This window comes from Plectropomus leopardus, chromosome 2 (assembly GCF_026936395.1).
Source record: "Plectropomus leopardus strain MGB_pleo_1.0 chromosome 2, ASM2693639v1, whole genome shotgun sequence".
NCBI classification, from domain to species: domain Eukaryota; kingdom Metazoa; phylum Chordata; class Actinopteri; order Perciformes; family Serranidae; genus Plectropomus; species Plectropomus leopardus.
The window spans coordinates 13,803,307-13,818,260 of record NC_142177.1 but is presented as its reverse complement, the minus strand read 5'-3'; the positions used below and the strand labels follow the sequence as shown (position 1 = coordinate 13,818,260).

Sequence of the window (14,954 nt, the reverse complement as noted above, 5' to 3'; positions counted from 1 at the left end):
AACTGTGGAAAATTTGCTAAGTATTAATGCAGGGAATAAATGAGGTACTGTGGAGCCTGTAGGAGGCTGGTGGCCATGCAAGGAACTGTGCAGGTACTAGTACATCAAACTATGTGACTATGTGCAAATTGAGGCCTTATTTGAGAGACGTAGCTGTGATTGTCAGCCTACCTGAGCTGTCCTCTTGTTGAAGGCGTGAATCTGTGGGTTTTTGCCTTTCATCATAGATTTCTAATGGGGTTAAGGCATTATAAAACATGAGTGACACATTAAAATAATAACGTATATACAATTTCTTACGTGTAAGTCATTTTGATTTAGCTGTCTAAAAGTCTGCAAGTGTCGTAGCAGTGATGACTGCCTTTTCTAATTTATAACTATTGTACTTACGGGTTATATTCAAACTTACAGAGACCTCAGATACTCCACCAAACAACTGAATTGTTTGTTATTTCTACCAGTAACCCTGAGGACAAGCACTAATCAGGCAAGAAATTAATTCATTATAATTATGTGCAGCTTTATTTGAATAAGCAATAATAAATCATGTTTGGTTGCTAATCTGATGGCGCCCAAATTGGTGAGAAAAACAAAAAGTTTGGAGCAGGTTCTTTTTTAATACAATAATTACAACTATGTATGTTGAATGAGTTAATAGTTGCTGTATTGATTCCTCTTCCCTGTAATGATCCCTGAAGCATGTCTTCTTTGGAAGATGTACACTGAGGACAAAATCCAAAAATCTAAAGTTCAGCTGAAGTTGGGAAAGACATCAGAAATTAAAGTAAGCCATATCAAATGAGTGCTTCTGAAGCAAGATTTATGTCTATGTGATGTAAATTTTGTCATATGCCCTACTGTCTATGTGAATCATCTACGTGCAGTCCAAAATTTATGTAAGTGCAAAATGTACACCTAACAGCCTCAATTTAGCTTCAGCTGAACTTTAGAGTTAATTTGTGCATGAAAAAAGGGACAATAGATTTTGTCTCCTGTCTTCTGCAATGTAGCTTTGTTTGGAGGGTATTACTTTTATGGCCATTACAGACACCAATAACTCTCTCAATGTAGATATGAAATGGAAATTTTGTATTATCAGAGTTAAGACTACAACAAAATTAACCTGTCCTTTAAACTACTTCAACTAAACTAAGTTCTAAGTACTAAGTTCACCAGTTAGTTGGTCACTTAAGCCTCATTCCCACTACACAAAAAACTTGCAAACAGTACATCCACTTATATCTGGCTTTCTAATGCAATGGCAATGCTCACAATCAGCATTCATAACCAGGCAGTGGCTATATAAAGGTGGGGCTAATCCATACACTGGTGGGGCTCAAATCAATGTCAACATTTCAATATGAATGTTGACATTGAAGTAATACTGCAATATACCATACATACTCACAACAAGCAGCAATAGCCTAATACGCCAGTTGAGATGATTATTGTAGGATGATTGCACTGACTCCTTTTTCACACGCAACCCGAGTGGTAAATGTTTCGGGGGAACATGGGTAAAGACGCGGCTGCATGCGAGTGATGTCAGTGACGTGTCCGAGCTTTCCCACTAATCTCAAGTCAGTGATTACCTTGCGTTGATTACCAACCAGGACATTTAAGGAAAGAGGGGCGATTCTACTGCTGAACTCAGATCAGTTTAATATGTGAAGCTGTCGCCATCACCACATGACGTTGCATTACTCTGTTAGGATGCAGAGGCGCTGTTGGGCCTTGTCAGGAGGAGAGCACAGTGTACAGGCAAACATAAGAAAATTAAAGGAGCTGATATGGCACTTTTCTTGGTTGTTCAGAGGTAGGGCTAAGGTGGGGCTATGGCAATTTCTGGTAGGGCTGTAGCCCAACCAAGCCCTACCCTGCCGTCGCCTGTGTACCCAGGTCAAATGACTCTGAGGTAGACACGGGTTTTTATCACCTCTGGCTCCAATCCACATTGATGGGAACACAACACCCGAGTGAATGCGGTAATTTGGGCTCCTTGTCTGGTGAGATGTAATGACATGCCGCCACTAATTACAGCCCGTCTCTTCCTAAGCAGCGCTAAAACATTATTCAGAGTCAGTCTACCACAAGTTTGAAAGATGGACTGAATAGGTAAGAGATGTATAAAGAGAAGAAACCACTGAAACATTTTCAAAGACCTCAGACACACACACAAAAACACACACACTGAACAGAAAGGCAGACTTGTCTGCTGCAGCAGTTTGCACATGGTAATTTGTGTGGGAAATTGGTATTTGTTTGTCTGCAGTTTGATGCTGTGCAGGTAGTGGACAATGAAAACTATCAATGCCCTTTGCTAAGAGAAGCTACCTGTTGCATCCCAAAATGACAGTAAAGCAACAGTAAGCCTAAAGTTGGGGGCTTTAATAATATGCTACAGAAAATAAAAAAGCTCTATAAAGTGTGGGAACTGAAGAGTTGGGTGATAATTCTGTGTATATTCTGTGTTCTTTGCACCTTTCACATTACACATTGTTATTTGAACCATAGTTAATATAAATATATTGATTATATTGATTAAAGCAGCTTTAACTTCATCGCTCTGGTTATAAGTTGTCAGCTGGCTTCTGGATCCATAGCAAAGTGGCAGCTTTTACAGATAACCGAACACATCACATCACAAAATAATCACTGTGCTGCAGACTTGCTGCCTTGAGGAGCTTTGTGTGGAGTGACTGTGTATGTCTGAGGTGGGCTGAAGGTTGGCAGCACCTGTACTCAACACCCACTCCTCTCCTTCAAACTCACACACAGCTTTTCCCGTGCATCAAAAGTTCAGAACGGTGACAGTAATCCATCTTGTAGCATCCCCCAACCAGTCACGGCTGTCACCTTCGCCTCGCCAGGAGGAACTGAGCCGCTCACCGGATTTAGGGGCCCTATAGATACCAGTGCCACTTATGGCGCCCTGGTTCTGCCATGCTCTTGATGCAACACACATTGACAGATACCAAAAGACTCCTCAGCTAAAATAGAATTCCAATTTCACTGGGTTCAGCGTGTGATAAAACACAGAGCCCTCTTCAATTGTAACTAAACGAGATTAAAGAGGAAAGGGGAGGGGAGGGGGGGGCAAATACAGATCATGGCTTTATTAACTATGGCAACAGAATTTTGCATGCAAGGAGAGGTGGAGGAGGGAGGGAGGAGTGGGGGTGAAGAAACGAGCATCTTGTGCTTTGCAAGGAATTTATCATAATGTTCGCGCTGCAAGATCATTTGCCTCTTGACAGGATCATTACGAGATTCAGTGCTCCCACGACCATTACGCAATTTCAGCGTTCCTCCTTGGATGGAATTTTAATTGAATTAGCCCGGCTGGTTACACATGGTGCGAACGATAACATTTTCTGTCTATCTGGGCTCATTGAATTCGCTTGGGGGGAGGGAGAGAGGGAAGTGCTGACGTTTTAAGGCAGGCCATGGGAAAAGGACAAGGTGGTTTTGGCTTATTCCCATATGCTTTCTTCTGGATCTCTCTCTGTTGCTCCGTGCCTTCTTGTTCAGCAACAATACATGCCCTGAAAATCACTGGCCTAGCCTTTCTGAGCCGGCTGACGCTCTGCTGTATTATACACTCAGAGCCACTCTTCCACCTAAGTGGCCATGTAAGCTGAGGGCAATGGAAGTGTGATGTATGGTTAGGGGGTAAACATGTTCGTATTAACACCTCCAGAGAACAAACCTCCACCAGCCACTCAAGTAAACTCCCATAAGAATGATTAATGATGCTGGTCATGTTATGAAAGGCAGGGAGACAGAGGAGGGAAGCTATCATGCTGCGGGCTGACAAGAAGGTTTCTCCCCTGACTGTGAACATTTTGAATCTTAATCCTCTGATATTAAATGACACAGCCTATTAAGAGGCTAATGTGGGCAGAGTATCGATAGCAAGATTTCAGTGCTGGTGCAGATGAGTTTACTGTACCAATGCCAAACTTTTCCCAGTGCCTCAAATTAAGGGTTATAAAAAATTTTCAAATGTTAAAATGCCAATAAACAGGCAGTCATAAGGGAGCTTTGCCTTAATAAAATGATTTAATAAGTCTGCTAGTATAAATTAAAATTCATGACTTACGGAGAAGGGTTGGGATTAAATTAGTTTTTACTTCTTCTCTCTCCTTTTTGAATATGTAAACCAAGTCATCGTGTGTTTGGCCATTTATTTTGCTATATGTTTTTCATTGTAAATATTATTTGTTATTATATTACTTTTTTTGTCTGTCTGCTTTTGTGTAACCATTTCTCTATTTCATTTTTTTAAATGAATCAAAATCCAATCAAAATGATTGTTGATTGTTAGTTAACCCTTTGACACCTGGAGTGACGTCACTTTTCTTGAGCTGCTTTATGACACCTTTCACAAGTATTTAAACATTAAACCCTGAGCAAATTGGTTTGATTTCTTTTAAAAACATGGGGAAAAAGGAAATGACCAATTCGGTGAGAATTATTCCACAAATTCTAAAAAATAACATGATTTAGATTTTTTTTTCTAACTAGGGAAAATGTCTAGCACAGAACAAGAGAAAAAATATATTCATAATAAGAAGAATTACATATTTAAAATTATGTTACAGAATTATTGCAATATCTTGAATATTGCTTTTTCCAGGTTCCTTCCACGTTTAAAAAAAACAAACACTTTTTTTAATCTTTCATTTTCACATAATTTTTTAAATACTTTTTATTAATTTCCTGATAATTTTTGGGTCATTTTTTCAAAGGGTTAAAGCAGACACTGTCTGATTAAAGAATAAGTAGTGTATGAATCTGGGCATACATTCAATTCCAACTCTTGATACTATACAATTCTCGATACTTGGTGTTTTGGTAACATTTCACTCAGTGCAAAAAATATATTCAGGTACCCAGTCATACTTAAACTAAGTTTTAATTAAAATGAAACCTGAAAAAAAAGGTAATCTTCCCTGTTAAGTGCTTCACTACACAGTAAGTAGCTTCACAGTCTTGCAGGGTTAGGGTCAGGTCACAACAATGTTTCAAACAACAGATATGACAGTAAAATAACTTTATTTCAATAGAATTGCCACCACCAGTGGATTAGCTCGTGGGGGTAAAGTCAAAGCATCAAGATCAATTTTACTGAGCTTTGAGTGATGCATGCAAAAGACCAAAAGAGTGCTGCAGAGTCCTAAAAATTGGGAATAAGTTGGCATTTTTGTACTTGCGGTTCCTTTGTCTCACAGTCACTGGGTATTTTGAATGGGATTTAGGTTGCATGCCAGAAATAGGGTTGTTGTGAACACAAGCTCAGGAGAATTTCAGGAGAATATCTTGATCTTCTACATAAGATACATCAGTATAGTCCACTTGTGAATTTTGAAGCTTTTAAGTGTCTTAAAAAAGGTGGATGCTAACAAGTGGCTAAATGAGACTACAGAAACCTTACACACATAATTACCCTTTCCTTGGTCACGTAGGATGAGAATCTCTTCACGGCTTCACATCTGAATGGAGAAAATGGATAGTTGCAGGTACAGAAAGTAACAAACATACACATATTAGGAATCAATGTAGTCTGGGACACATCAAGAGGGTTTGAGGAATCATAAACCCCATGCTACAGTAGGACATATCAATGTATATTACTGTAAATTTTTTAAATGGGAACATATGCCAACAAACCTGCATGAATGCTGCTTTCTTAATGCGTCAATAAACGGCATAAGTCATTAAATAGAAATCACAAGCCACATTATTTAGCAAAAAATGTTTAATCTCTCCTTGATGCGTGTTTATTTACAAGTAGTAAATCTGCAAAATAGGAAATAACAGAATATTTACACAATGAATGTTAACCTGCAAACTTGTGACAGTCGCTTCAAGTCTGAAACTCTAAAAATGTAACAGAGTTATTGTATTATTAAAATTCCTTTGCCAGCTCTGTCTAAAATTCATTTGCTTTGCGTTTCCTTGGATTCTATGTAACTTTCATTAAGAAAAAAAAAAGGACAACTACTGAATTTTACAGAATGAGAATAAAGCAGGGGGGGAAAAAAAGAAAACAGAATGGTGCCAGGGCTTGCATTTGATTCAACTATGTATTTTTTTGGGAAGGCAAAAGTGTGACTAAGCATGTCTAAAGAGCTGAAAATTAAACATGAGATACAAGACTATGTGCTGACTCTGCTCACACTGAAAGTCAGGGCAGTAAACTTATTCATTTGTTCGGATTTGACAGAAAAACAGCAGCTCTGTCAAACTGCCTTCGGCATGTTGTCGGCTGATGTTCGCTTCCTTGTGATGACACCAAGCACTCTTAGACAACAGACATGCTGTATACCACCTTCACAACAATCAATACGAGTCACTTATCACACGAAACGGTGCAAAATGAAGGATAAAGTTTCTCTAAAGATGCAACCAGACTTCTCTCAATGCAGGTCAATCTAGAAGGCAAGCAGCCATGCAAACGATAAACTGACCTCCCTCAGCACTCATTCAATCAACCAGAATACGACACAAATGGAGCATGAACCTGAGAATGCATTGAGAATGTTTAAGTGTCTTGAAAAAAATCCAAAACAACCCTGACAGATCACCAACTGGGCAGAGCAGCCTCAGTTGGTTTTCGTCTGTGTGCTTTTGCAGGGAGCGAGTGGATTTGTCCCCACTGTACATTGTGCTCATACTGATCATTCAAAGAACTGCTGTTAACAGCACCGCTGAGCTCTGGCCTCAGCAGTCATCTATTTGCCTTGCCATGAGATCTACAGTAAGAGCACCAAAATGTACAAATGCAGCAAAAACTCAGCTGTATACTGAAAAAGGGAAAAAACATGTTTTGTATGTAGACTAAGTATATTTTGGTGGAGGTTTTTGCAGTATTTTCTTCAGATTAGCTTCAGATGAAAAAGAGAAATTTCTATCCTAACACGGGCAGAGTGGTCCCTTAAGATTGTTTTTGGCAGGTACAGAGTGAACTATCAAGTCCAGGTGTCCAGTTGAAGTAGGCTCATATGTATGCAGCTGAAGAAAGCAATGTCACATCTCAGACATATAAACAAAACGCTGGGTTGACATTAATTTGGGAGGTGTGCTCACTATTTCTGGATGTGAGAGATTTTTTTTAAGGAACATGGCGTAAAAATGAATAGCGACAGCATTTATGATCAGCATAAAATGACAGCCCTAATGTTTGATAGAAAAACAAGGTACAAGAGTTAAAGCAGCAAGTCACATTTCCATCACAAAGACACAGATGCTCATCTGATGCAACAATTTCATTTTGATCCTTGAGATCAGGAAAATAAAACCTCGAGTTCGGTCAAGTACTTCACCTTCAGGCGAACCGAAGAGAATTTTGTCTTCTGTGTACCGTTAATTGTACAATTTACATGTTGAAAATAAAAACAAACAAAAAAAAACAACCTGATTACAAAAAAATGGCAAACAGCTTTTTGTTCATCATGAAAAAAGTATACAATTTACAAACGAAAACATCAACAAAAAACATTATACAGACCACAGTTTGGTTTTTCGGCAAGCAGAAAAAAAAATCAGAAAACATTATTTCTCACAACAAAGTCAAAAACCCTGACTTCAAGACTTCAAAAAAAGAGAAACAAAGAAATCCTCTTAAGAGAGCAGTAATAAAAAAAAAAGCTTAAGCCACACATGGCAATAGGCTAGTTTTGAAACAAGAGCTGCAGGCTAAGGGGAGGATTACTCAGCCTTGTGTAGCTAATGAACAGAGGTGTCTCACCTCTGTATCTGTCTATACCCCCCCCCCCATGGATAAAAAGCTAAAACCCCAGTCTCAAATAGATAGGTTAGAGGTGGAGAGAAACACTCAGTATATCTTTTCCTTGTCCCTCGATTTGGGTATTAACATTGAGAAAATGAAAAAAAGTGGCTTCAGGCTGAAAACAGCTTTTCCCACTTTGTTTCTCTACCGAGGGGCTCGGCTAAGCTCTACCTGACCTCATTGTTGCTCCTGCAAAGACGTAAACAGCGTCTGAGAGACTCTAACAGCACTGTGTTGGAAAATGGATGACCCTTCAAGGAGAGGTAACACAAACTCAGCTCCTGTGGAATCCTAACAGTTAGATATGGTGTCTATGTGGCATCGGGGCAAACGGAAATCTTCCAGGTAGTGCAATGTAGCTACTTCATTGTTCAGTTACTGTAACATGATCACCCAACTGTCACCTCTTGACCCGTGGAGAGCAGAACCAGGTGTGGCACCGGATACTAACGTGGCCATGATAAAGCAACAATCCTTTGAGTATATATTTGGTTTTCTGAAACCAAACGATTGCACTGATTGAATTAGAAACAACAGCAACTTCATGTTATCACCATGACACCATGAACTGTCCTCGAGACGACGACGCGTCGCCTTGCTTCCCCGTCATTTTCAACGAGGATCTTGTGATGGGTCATCACTCAAACAATTCTTTTCAGTCACGAGGCATGTTCATATTTAAAATCATACGGTAGCACATTCCATCTAACAAAATGTCTGCACTAAACAACATTCAAAGAAAACATGGCACAGTACGACTTTTTTGTTTCTTTTTCGTTGTTTTTTTTTTCATGTCTACGTTCGTTTTTTTCTTTTGTACTTTGAAATATCAAATCATGTTTCATTGTTGTTATTTTAATTGTCTGTTGGTTTAAAAAGAAAAATGAAAAACAACAGAAATGTTTTCCTCCCTAATCTTTCTTTAAAAACGTAGCTGTATTTATATATAATATCTATATCGTCTTCCTTTGTAACGTTTCTGTAAATTGTGCAAATTCAGCAGTAATACAAGTGGCGAGAGATCAGAGAGTGGGCAGTTGATTACATCTATACAAAAAAGAAAAAAGAAAAGAAAAATCTAACATCCTTTAAAACTGCGACACCAGTTTGGAGTCACATGACCTAGAGAGCCTCTCTCCATTGGCTCATCGCAGATTGGTCCATCCTGCTAATGACGCCATATATGGAGTTCCTCTCCAGGCTTCCAATGTTCTTTCCTGACCATTGCTTCATCACGACAAAACTCCTGAAATCAAAATCAAGCAAACAACAAACACCAACATCCACAATAATCAAATGCTGTCAGTTGACATGTTTCTCCATGTATGCACGTGTGAAAAAAAGTCTGGTGTCCCAGTCTCTCACACAGACATGAGCCTGCTCACTGTACGGGGCTGCAGACAAACACACACATACACATGTAAGCGTACACAGGCCCGCCCATCTCTGCCGAACCCCCCCATGTTGCAGTATACTGCTTCAGTCCTTTTGCAGTTCGTCTGTCGTATTGTTGGGGGTTGGAGTTTTGTTTGTTGTCTGGGTGAGAGGAGCGAGTGAGAGAGACGGATGGAGAGGAGGAGTGAAGAGAAGGAGGAGATGGAGGTGCTGGATGGTCCTCAGCTGCTCAGGGCCATTGTGTCGATGACCTGCTCCAGCTTGCTCCTCAGTCTCTGTCTCCTCGCCTGCTCGTCCCGCTCCAAAGCCGACAAGATCTGAAGATAGACGGGGAAAGAGGTCAGTCAATGTCACAATGTGCTGGCTTTTGCTTTCACAACATGGAGTCATTCTTCCCAAAGAGAGGACACAAACATGCCATCCGGCTGCTTCACAAATGATGCATACTCTAAATATACAAGCTAGTATTCAAATAATGGCGGAGTCAAGCCATACTCACCACCTCGCTACTCTGAAGTGATATTTTTATGAACTTTTCACATTTTTTTAACACACTTTTGTTTTTTTTACGTTTTTTTTTTCCCGAATCAATGTTAAGACCCAGACACACCAAACCAACAGCAGCATGAGAGGAAATAACTCTGGATTTGCAATTCTAAGAGGGAAACCGGAAGACCAACGCGTTCAAGACACTAGTTAGACAGATGGTGCATTAAAAAAATAACCTGATGTTGAAAGAGCTAAGGATATTAACCGAGCACAAGAGAACGATAACACAAATAATTACAAACTGTTTCTGGTAAAAAGATCAATGGCTATAAAAAATATCTTACTTAATATAACAAGTTTGTTTCAAGTTCATGCCCTCTTGACTTCAGCTGTTTGTTTGCTTTCCTCACTTCCATTTCTCTTCTCGAACACTGAGCTGAACTACTAATTACACTCACCAATGGGCTCCGCCATCTCTTGATACCGATTCAACATACAAACAAGAGTCGTCTGAAAAAAAAGCCTACAAGGGCCAACTAGGGCCAATGGTGCAGGACACTCCGCCAAAACTAAACCATTGACCAGCGGCCAACTGACCGCTTGGTGTTTCTGTGCCCTTAAACGGCTGTCGATGCACTGCATGTTCTTTAGCTTTTTTTATGTTACATTTCCAATAACTGGCAGGCTTGAAAACTTGCAATTGAAAAAAAAAATTCACTGGAAATGAATGAAAATGTATTTCTGTTAAAAGCTGAGAGCAGAATGACATGAGTCTTTTGTACTGATATAATCACTGTTGTGAAGATGGTACATAACACTTCAGGACAACAAGTAAACACAAAGGAAGGACTGAGTTTGCATTAACTGGGAGGCTAGAAAATTTAGCAGTGAAAGCCTTTTCTAAATAAAGGTACTGAATGACCACTATTTGAGAATACACAGTACACCTAATAATGTGCTTTTCATGTACTTGCTTTTGGTGCTTCAGTTGGACTGATCATGTCAAAACTTTAGCTGTTCAGATTAGCTGTAATCAGTCTTTTTATAATAAACCTGGATTTTCTTAGAATCTTTTCTGGGCTCAACACACTAACATACCCTCATATGACAAAAATAACACGTCTCCAATAACAGTCAAGGTTACAAAGTGAGGAGCAGCTGTGAAATGAAAATCTCTGGACTGCCCTTACAAATGGCTGACATCTCACCTCATCCTTGTACTTGACAATGTAGGAGTAGATCTCGTGTAGGGCCGACATGCTGTTGAACTGGTTGGCGTGCAGGCGGGACTGCTCCGCCAGGTAGGCACTCATGTCCTGGTCACTGATGGCCGGCATCCTGGAGATGTCAGAGTAGTACCTGGAGGAAAAAAAAACAACGTTTAGATCTTGATATTTTTTTTAAAAACAGCTTTCAAGAAGAAAAAAAATGTAACATATGCTGACGTACCTCTCTACCCAGTTCTTATAGTTGGGGATGTCTTTAGCATAGAGCAGCTTGTTTGAAGGCGAGTCCTTCCCTAGTTTATGCTCAGATGTTGAACACGAGTCCATGAAGGTCTGGGCCACCACAGACAAGCAGGCGTCTGTAATGCTGTTCTTATGGATGTCGAAGACAAACTGGGGGTTCTTGATCACGTTCACCCAGAACCGCAGAGGAAGACTGGGAGTATTGAGAGAACAGAGGGGTGAGGTGGAGGAGAACACTGCAATAAATGCATGCACACTGAACAAAGGACTCATCTGAGTGATGAAATACCTGAGGCAAGAGAAATAACAACACTGTGCATCCTGCTGCACCGCCACTGTTAAGTGTTTGCTCAAGTTAGCTGGCTTAGAGTCAAAAAGATTTTCATACTACAGCAAGTTTTTCACAACACTAATGAGGCACAAACTGGCTACCAAATACTTCAAATGCTGCCCTTTCACAGCACACACACAGACCAACTCACCAGTTGCTCTTCCAAGTGTGCCGTACATCAGAGTCTGATATGGAGTGTTTGTCCGCCTGCTCGTCCAAGAAGTCAAACATGTACTTGATGGCGAGAGGCAAGGCGCTCCCTCGATGCGCTGTGCTGAAGATGGTCTCGAACAAGTCATCCACGAACTTCTGGAGTGTACCCTGAGCAGGAGAACCAACACTTGTTTAGTTAGTTTGCACAAACCATTTGAGCTTTTCTTGTGTGCTACAGAAGATGCATTGATTTAATTTATCTTCCTAATTCCAGTGCTAAAATGTGCTAAGCCATCTTAAAACTAGAATTACCACCTCATGATTGAATGCATCCACTCACCAGACAAGCAAGTCACACAAGTCTGTGAAAACGTGGATGTTTAGCAAATATCTTCAACCCCCGGCAGCACAAAAGATCTATACAATCAGCACAGTTTCAAGGTGAACACCAAAATTAGTGTCACCGAATCAGTATCTGACTAAATGTCTCCCTATCTATTCCTGAGAAATGACGTTAAATAATGTTATGATGTCACAGTGAAGTTGACCTTTGACCTTTTGAATATAAAATGTCATCACTCCATTATTTTGTCCCATTAGACATTTCTGTGTAATTTTGTCGTTATTTATAGATGAATTCATGAGCTATGTCCCAAAACGCGTTATGTGAGGTCTGACCACGTCATTATAATCACTTCAGATAGCTCAGTTTTATAGAGAAGGGCAGAATAAACCCACTGTATGTTTACAAAACTACCAGGAATGTAAAGGTGCAGCACACAGTTGAGCACCAACAGACAACAGCCTCCTCTTTGCTGCTGATGGTCTGGCTGGAGGCGATGGCTGTCAGTAGCAGGTGTTTCAGAATGACAGTGCTTTGCTTTTACTACTCCAACTTTCTGAGAGTTTGTGATGGCGCTGAGTGCTTAGTGTTCTTTACAGTATTTAGGATGGGGCCCAATGTGAGTTCAGCCTAAGGCTGTTCTGCAGTGTTTTTTACCACATCACACAACTCTGGAGAGTCTGAATCCTCGCAAATTCCTCTGAAGTTGAAATTATTTGATATTTCCCACAAGCGTTCAGCGTGTTATTTTCCATCTTCAAGCATCCAGGCCACCTTTTAGAAAACCTTATTTAAACCAGCCAGAAGTTGAATCTGCAGTTTTGTACTCGCTCACACATCCACAAATCAGCTTCCTAAACACACAAAGCTGTGGGGGCCGTAATAAATAAGAATAAACTGCAGCGCTCCAAGTTCCCCCCCATTGTCTTCCCCTGGCTTGCATGTTAATCATTCCCCAATCGAGGCAGCATTGATGTCGCTAACCTTGCACTTTCCTACCTGGAGCTGGAACAATGGAAATCTACAGCTAATGAGTGAAAAACCAGGGGAGAGGAAGTACCAGGGTGAGCTGAATCACCCAGATAGTTAGTACTTGCAAATGAGAGCAAAAGCCTGGCACAGTTAGTAGAATGTGTAGGCAGTTGCTCACACGCCATGTGTTTATGTATATGATTGGGCGTATGTGCGTTTTGATTGAGGAGAGCAAGCAGATTTAGGATAAACCAGCTGGAGTCCATTTGTATTCCGCGAGTATTCTTCTTCTTTTTTTTTCTGTACTATTAGATAGTACAGACAGACAGGAGAAGGGAGGAAGGGAAAAGGGGACAGCATGCAGCTAAGGACTCTCTACCAGAGCTGTGTTTCCACCAAACGCCTCTGCTATAGTACCCTTACAACTGGTACGCCACCTGAACAGACATGTGCCTGAACCCCAGATCTGTCAAGTGTTTCCACTGCAGACAGTATGCAGGGTGGTTACTGACTGGTAATAGCTGCGTCTCTGCTCTGTCCAGCTTTGGCAGTATTTACCTGCGATGCAGAGGAATGTCTGCATTGCTGACAGAGGGGGTTGCACACCGACATTTTTGGAACAAAATAGAAGAGGCTGAAGTGTTAACAGTTTCTGTCGCAAGATTTAAAAATAGCGGGTTTGTGCATTGAGTCCTTGTTGTGCTAGGGTGACGTTTCTCTCATGACCAGTCAGGACTGCAGTGTGTCCAGCTCCACCTTTTAGTATTACATCACTGTGCTGGGTGCCTCAACAGAGAGGTGCAGAAAAGGAGGACTATTGGTCCTAAAAGTCCACAACTTCTGACAATGGAAATGCAAAAACAACCATTCTAAAGTGCAACAAACTGAACTGAACCAAACCTGACTGCTGTTAGAAATTAATGTAATTAATGTAAAAGCAGAGCTGTCAGCTTCAGGCTCATTTGGCTCAATCATAGATATGAATACGGACACGGATGGAGCCTTCTGTCCGTGCTCTGTGTTCATTTTGTCTGTATTTGTGCATATTTTCTAAAAGCTTCCTGATTCAGACAAACGGAGCGGTATCACAGGAGATCATGGGGGCAGTGTAGCACAGTTTGAGTGAGATGCGACCGAAGAAGACGACAAACACATTTTAAAATGGTGGAATGGAACAAATTGATAATATAATGAAAAGAATTCTCCCTCCACATGTTGTGCCTCCATTAAAGGGAACATTATTACAACTTCTGTTTTTTGTTGTTGTGTGAAACTTTATCTTCATCTATTAGCTGTATCTATATTATCAATACGGATGCATAGAGGTACCCGGGCAGTGACATACACATTAATCAAGTCAGACCAATCTGTTTAATATGTAAAGGGAGTATAAATGAGCTCTGGCAGTGGACTTAAGTGCATTCATGTTTCATAGTTCAGAGCTTTGAATGCTTTCTTGAGTGGGTGCTTAAGTGCAGTTTAAATTAATAAGGCAAAAACCAAACAACAAAAAGTTTCTGTGCAAATTTTAGATTATGAAGGATTACCAACCACATAGCCTCTTAATCCCAACATGTTTTTTTTCATGCTTTTTAATTTTTTATTAATAATATTAAGATATTGAGATGTGCAAATGTGAGATAAATGATGCGAGATACAGCTGCAACTTGCTTTACGGACATTTTTGAATGAAAATAGCTGACCCAGCTGGCCAGTGGTTGTTAACAACGTACTCTGGGATGTTTCTCTACTAAATGATCACAAACCGCCTGACTCCAAATAACCTTTCAGATCATCATCTGAAGACACATGCTGCATAAAAAGCCGAGCACACGTTCCTCAGTGTGGTCTGAAGGACATGGAGGAATTTGGTGAGTAATGATCTCAGAGTAAAGGCCTGGGCCTGAAAAGCCCTGAGGCCACCAACAGAGGGCCCAGTAACACCAACCAAACAGCTCAATAGTCAAAGGTCAACCTCCTAATTAAGTCACAAACACTAAATTCTGT

General features: G+C 40.4%; 1 protein-coding gene across 20 annotated transcripts in view; it reads right to left on the bottom strand.

Annotated features, from left to right (window-relative positions):
• Nucleotides 1-5,743: 5,743 nt before the first annotated feature.
• Nucleotides 5,744-14,954, bottom strand: part of plxna1b (plexin A1b) — a 284,396-nt gene continuing 275,185 nt past the window's right edge. For all 20 annotated transcript variants that reach the window (XM_088085695.1, XM_088085701.1, XM_088085692.1 and 17 more), the window contains 4 exons: nt 11,631-11,800; nt 11,129-11,341; nt 10,888-11,038; nt 5,744-9,507 (listed from right to left, as the gene is read on the bottom strand). In XM_088085695.1, coding sequence (XP_087941821.1) covers nt 9,412-9,507; nt 10,888-11,038; nt 11,129-11,341; nt 11,631-11,800 — 630 coding nt within the window. In that variant the 3' untranslated portion in view covers nt 5,744-9,411. The remainder of the gene's footprint in view (nt 9,508-10,887; nt 11,039-11,128; nt 11,342-11,630; nt 11,801-14,954) is intronic.